General features: G+C 32.8%; 1 protein-coding gene across 2 annotated transcripts in view; it reads left to right on the top strand.

The window, feature by feature from the left end:
* Positions 1-6995, top strand: part of LOC106460362 (A-kinase anchor protein 1, mitochondrial-like) — a 73634-nt gene that overhangs the window by 54989 nt on the left and 11650 nt on the right. For both annotated transcript variants that reach the window (XM_022387062.1, XM_013920054.2), the window contains 3 exons: positions 1127-1274; positions 6095-6162; positions 6519-6655. In XM_022387062.1, the coding sequence (XP_022242770.1) occupies positions 1127-1274; positions 6095-6162; positions 6519-6655 (353 nt within the window). The remainder of the gene's footprint in view (positions 1-1126; positions 1275-6094; positions 6163-6518; positions 6656-6995) is intronic.

Raw genomic sequence — 6995 nt, forward strand, 5'->3', positions numbered from 1 at the left:
ATAGAAGTAAGTGTATATAAGGGAGCGTTTCCAAAAATGAAAAGAGGTGAGCGAGGTGGCACTGTGTTTGATTTATTATATGAGCAATATCTTATTTTATATTCTAGCTGTCAATATTTGTAATTTGAGTTTCTAAGTCGTATTAAACTATAGACTTAGTAGTTTGACTTCACAAACATCTAATTTGAACCAGTGCTGCATTCAACACACCATGTGACACACAAAAATCTATGTTTATCTGTGTTTTTTAATATTTACTTTTAAATGAACAAATTGAGTAATGTATAGTTCTAAAATATGAATTGTAATCTACAGTTTGATACCAAACTTATTGACGTAAATTCATGAAATAGTAGTTCAATAAAATTTTGAATGCGAGTCAACAAATGAGATGACATGGTCTTTCACCTTTGACCTGTCTCCAAAGGGTTAAAGGCAAACATTCAGTTTTGACATCACCTTGTGTGTTCACATGGAACTTAAAGTGAACAGTTAGAATGGTATGCTTCCAAAGGTTTTGTTGTGACAGATACTTTAAGTCAAACATGCAGCATTATACTCGATGCATAAATGCTGCTACATTGACTTAAGAATAAACAAGCCATATGTAGCACTTTACAAGGTTTTTCTGCTACAGTGGCTGTATTAATGAACAATTCTAATTTATTCTGCAGCAAAGTGGTATGATTATCAGTTTAAATACTCATGACATATCATCGTATTTGAATACTTTTAAAAGCATAAGCAAAAAGAAAAAATTCCAAGGAGTTATGCAGAAAATGTCTATAAGTTCATTTATACTAAAATTAAATAAACCATGAAGTGGAAGGAGGATATTTTTTATTTTCTTTAATATCTTACTTGATTCATGTTTACTGTACTTTAGATATGTCTAAGAAAGTAAAATATATATAAAGAAAATGAAGACTAAATTTTATAATGTTGATAAAAAATTATCACACTTTTGATTAACTTCAATTTGTTTATTAGATCCTCATTAAATGTTTCCAGCATGTGTTTCTTGCATATAGAAATCACCAAATCAGATTAAATTTGTAATATAATCTTAATATTGTAAATGAATTATTTTCTAATTGCTATCTTAATTTTTTTCCTGGCTCTGTAGCTGGTGTTATCTGTGCTGCTCCTGTCATGGATGGTTGGTTTCGTGCACAGATTGTGCATGTTTATGACGGTATGGAAGAATGTGATGTCAAATTTGTGGATTATGGAGGATATTCCTGCTTACCTGTTGCATCTCTCAGACAGATTCGGTAAGGAGAACTTGATTATGGTAGCTCTAAGCTCAGTTAATCAGCATATATAAAAAAAAGTGAGTCTTTTTATTATAATCTAATTGTTTATGACACTCAAATATTTTAACATCTTGAGAAATTAAACTTTTGGAATGTTTTTTTTATGGTTAATTTTTCAGGGACAAATTAAGACCTTTAGATGCCCTAAGCGCTGAAAAGATTATGGTACCCAATATATATATGTAATTTTAAATAAAAACAATACTAAACCATAAAATAAATCTTTATCTTTCGAAATGAAACAAAACTTACATGTATGCTGAAATTAAAATAGCTTCTTTCTAGATTTTCTGATTACAAAATCCTGGATAATTTTATCGAAGCTGACTCGATGAAGCATATCTGCTTCTACACACAGTAGGGAAAGCGATTCAAGTCTGCCCTGAAATGTTGTTCTCTGAGGGTTTTTTATTCTCTTTAGTTGACAAAAAGAGCATTCTGCGGAGCAGTTAGTAATCATCAATGTTAGAAAAATATGTTGTGCAATATCTACATTTGGAAATACACATTGTATCCTCTCTTTCACTTGGGTATCATGAAGATCAGTGTGCCTGAATTTCGTTTTTTTCTCTTTCACTAAACTTTGCACACACATAACAGAAGATCTGCCGTAGTTCTCCACAGAGATTCATGTTAACTCAACAGGGTATGAGTCAACCAGTTTTTGGAAACCTTGTGAATATTGTTCATCAGATAAGTCCATATTGTTTAGAAAAGAAAATCTACTTGATACTTCTTTGTACAGTTCACCTCTCCTCTTCATATGAGCTTCAAGTACATCAATTATAGCGTAGTAAGTAGATGCACGAAATTTATCTTTAGGATTCAATGCTGTTTCTGGTGCACTGCCATCATTTGCTTGTTTTTCCTAATTCGTTTGTGGGTCTGGGCTTCTTTATAGTCAGTATCAGGCAAGATATCTTGACTTGTGCAGTGAAAGTGTTGTGAAATTTCATTCCACATGGCCAACATGAATACAAACTCTTGTTGTTGCATCTTGTTTGCAGTGTTTTCTGCCTCTCATATAGTTTCTCCATTTTGTGATTGGTCTTCAACTGTACTTTCTAATGCATCCACAATCTTTGCGTAGGACTTCAGAATTACACTTGTTCCCACTGCATGTGCCTCCCAGCAAGTATCAGAAAGAGATTTCAACACATGTTCATTGCCCAAATATGTTTTAAGAACTGCCAATCGGTATGTTGAGGCAGAGAAGTATGTATAAAGTAACTGGACTGTTGAGAACTCATTGCAACTGGACAACAATCAACAGCACTGTGGCCAATAAGATTGAGAGTGCGTGCAGCACACGGTATGAATATGGCATATTTGTTTTGTTCAAAAATCTTCTGTTGCATTCCTTTATAATGCCCTGACATGTTGGCAGTGTTGACATAAGACTGACCTCTGCACTTTGAGAAATCTATTTTGCAAACTTGGCACAGATAATGCAGTACTTGATTTGCCATTTCTTCACCAGTGTGGCTTTTCAAATTAAGTAATGTTATAAATCATTCAATTGGTTTCCATCTGTGGGAGACACATATCTTAGTATAATACTCAAATGATCAATATATGAAAGATCAGGTGTAGAGTCAACAGATAAACGGAAGTACCCAGCAATACTTATTTCATCCACAACAACTGAACGAACTTTATCACACATTATACCAATGAGTTCATCACATACTGTCTTTGATAAGTATGATGGGTTACCTTTGCCATCATTCCCATATTTTGAGATATGGCCTGTTAAAAATGGGTTAAACTGAGCCACAAGCTCCAACAATCCCAAGAAATTTCCATTCTGCAATGATCCAAATGTCTCATTTGATCCCTGGAAAGGCAGATCACATTCAACTAATGTCTGAATAACGGGTACAACACGCTGAAGACATGTTGCTAGTATTCACGCTGACCTTTAATTTGTTCTTCTAATTTTTGTGTCAATCCAAAACCCTGTCCTCAATTTAAATATGTTAACAAGGAATCTCTGTGAGTAGTGCTATTTTCATGTTGTTCAATTAATACAGTATTCCACCAGTCACTAAATCCATCTGCAGCAGCAAACTGGGTTGTTGAAGGTTTAGGTGCAAAAGTTTGCAAACAAAACAGTATACAGACACTGTTAATGGTGAATACAGTAGCCATTCTCGAGTGTTTTTCTCACCATTTGGTTTCATGGCAAAAAATATTTTCTGTGAACAATATCTTGTTTGTTTGCCATTGTTAAAAGTCTGACGTAATTTCTCAAATGGACCAGTGTGGTGTTGATAGTCATTGGTACTGAAATCAACCCACATACCAGGATCATTTCTCCTATTAATTAGAGCATGTGGCCCGGCATGGCCAGGTGGTTAGGGCGCTCAACTAGTATCTGTGGGTTGCGAGTTTGAATACCTCTCCCACCAAACATGCTCGCCTTTTCAGCCATGTGGGCGTTATAAATTGATGGTCATCCCACTATTTGTTGGTGAAAGAGTAGTCCAAGAATTGGCGGTGAGTGGTGATGACTAGCTGCCTTCTTTCTAGTTTTACACTGCTAAATTGTGGATGGCTAGTGCAGATAGCCCTCATGTAGCTTTGCATAAAAATAAAACATTTACAGTATGAGCAGATTCATTCTCTGACACAACCACACCTTCTGGAACAATTTCTGTTTTACCACCAGGAGTAGGATGATCAATTACAGTCTCTGACACAACCACACCTTCTGGAACAATTTCTGTTTTACCACCAGGAGTAGGATGATCAATTACAGTCTCTGACACATCCACATGTTCTGGAATGGTGTTTGTTTCACCATCAGAAGAAAGGTCAATCTCTAAAACACCTACAGATTTTGGAATGATGTCTGTGCTACTAAGAGAAGGTGTTGCTTGTGATGGATTCACTTTGAAATATAATGTCAACTTGGGAAATTTTTTGGATAATTTCACTTCTTTTTTGTTCTGTTTCTTCTACCAATTTATGTTTCTGTGCTCCACTCAGTTGCATTTCATTTTACCTCTTATCTCAGTTATCTGAAATAAAAAAAAAACAACAAATTACACAATGTACACCATTTTTTAACATACATACATGATATCTAGTACTTTCACCAGTTCCATGCTCCCACATACGTGAGTAACATAATTCCACTAAATTACAGAATTGTACACAAAGTACATTGAAAACACACATACAACTTCATAAATTTTATATTGATTAATGTAGACCTGGTTTAGGATGAATAATAAAAAGAGAAGAGTGTGTATTGAAGTGTAAGGAAGTCTTACAAAGTTTTGATTTTTCCCACGATGACTACTTTCATGCTTTCTTTGAAATATCAAATTCTTTCAAAAAAATTTTATCATTTTTTTTTGGTGCCCCTGCTTTCCTAGTGCCTATTGGGTAATCCATCACTGAATTGCTGTTATAGCTATAAGCATCTTTTAATAGCATTGATTCTTGAATCATTTTAGATAAAATACTGATGTCTATGATGTTTATTAAAAAAAAAAATTACAGTCATACTTTCAATTATCAAAATGTTAATGGAAAAATAAATTACCTATTCAGTTCATATAATTTTATAATTAAAATTTAATTTTTTTGTGGATTAGGAACACAAGAATTTGAAGGATGTGCTAAATAAATGTGGAACACGCAAAATATGTATATAGTATTTATTACCACTAATGGCCCGTAAATGTTTACTTAGGGTCAATGATTAATTTTCCTACTAGCTGGTTTATGAACAACTTCCTCATAGTGAAAAGCAGTTGTACATTCTGGCACCTTATGTATAAATAATTGTTAATATTTATTACAGTAATTTGATAGGTAATACATCAGAATTATTAACATAATTATAGGGAGCAAATACATTGTATATCTTAGACTGAAATTTTGGTTTGTAGCCAAGATATACAATGTATATGCTGTCTATAATTATGTAAATAATAAATTTGGTAGTTAATCACTGAGAGAAGAAATCTAGCTTGTTGGTAACTAAGTTATATACAGTTACTTTTTTTTTTGTAGTTTAAAATAAGTTTGTTTGGCTCACCAACTACTTTGTTTGTCGTATCCCAGATGGCCTGATGAACATTGGTATAGTGTTTAAGGTTTTGTTAACATATTGTTACACAATTTTTACTTTCACTCACAATATCTTAGAATTATCAGCCAGCTGTTTCTTATAAGCCCTTCTTCATTTTCTAATTTATTTTTGAAACAGATCCCTAGCTTTCCTTATAGTTCTACAAATCTTCATCTTATCTACCCGTTTAAACTTGTATTTAGCTCAAATCTTCTCCTTCATGTCCTTAGTCATGCAGTTAGGTTTGATCTTTACTGTTATCCTTTTTCTATTCTTAGGAACATGCCTATCTTTGATTATAAACAGTTCATTTTTAGAAATTTTCCAGATATGTCCAACATTTAACTAATTTTCTTTTGTTTTCTCAAAATTAGGAACTAACATTTACTTGATCTCAATGTGTAGCAAAACTTCAAATTTAATTTTGTAATGATCACTTTTCCCCAAATGTACCCCCCACTTCAATTCCTGTAACTACATCCATATTTATGGTTGATAAATAAATCAGAAATGGCATTATTTCTAGATGTCTTCCTGACCACTTGGTATAGAAAACTATTCTGAATCAACAGTTATATTGAAAAATATGGTGTTATATGACTTTTTGAAATTTTTAATTGGTAGAGAACATGCCTTATGGCCAAAATATGTTTTTTCAAGAGTTGGTAGTTTAATTTAATTTTTATTCTTGTAGGAGTGATTTTATGACATTACCTTTCCAAGCGGCCGAGTTCTATCTTGCAAGTGTAAAACCTGTTGATGGTAAGGAACTTGATTGTTTATTATTCAAACTAGAGGCAAGATTTTATTTAGCTCAGTTAAATGTATAAACTGAGATTGAAAATCTCAGTATTCCATTACAGCCTAATCTGTGAACTGTTTACTGAGAAACCATATAAAGTTTTTAGCTTTATTAATATTCATAGTTTTTGATAATTAATGTTTGGTCTAGCTTAGATATCATTTGTATCTGTTAATTATATCTTTAATTCTTCTTTTGTCTCCACAAGAGTCAAAATTGGTCTGAGCAAGCTTATGAAATTGTATTAGATTGAATAATTCATGTATTTATTGATAATAGTAATTTTGAGTTACTGATAATCTTTTGTACTCTGTAGAAGAACTTGGCTGGTCAGTGGAAGCTTGTGCTGCTTTTGAAGAAATGGCTCAAGGACATATCCTTCAAGCACTGATTGTAGCTTTTGCTGATGATGGTATTCCTTGTGTTCATCTTTATCGTGTGCAAGGTGTTTCAGTAAGTTTGTTTTAAGCTAGTTAGACATTTAAAACTTTATTTAAAGAAAGTAATTAACCTATCGCCATGGGTATTCTTTACTGCGCATGACACAAGGTTTTAGTTTCTTACATTCAAAATTTTATTAAACTACTTTTTGTTTATGTTATACCAATTAGAATAGCGTAAAATCTTAGCTAATAATCCATATTTTAGTGGTATACAAGTTTTAAGTTCTTAATTCTATTAAGGCAATAATTAAAAAATTCCTGAATTTTCACTAGTGTGACCCACATGACATTTTCTCTTAGCATCTCATCATCCCTATTTTATCCACCACCCCTCGGAAAAGTATGAAATT

This window comes from Limulus polyphemus, unplaced genomic scaffold, assembly GCF_000517525.1.
Source record: "Limulus polyphemus unplaced genomic scaffold, Limulus_polyphemus-2.1.2 Scaffold759, whole genome shotgun sequence".
Taxonomy (NCBI): Eukaryota; Metazoa; Arthropoda; class Merostomata; order Xiphosura; family Limulidae; genus Limulus; species Limulus polyphemus.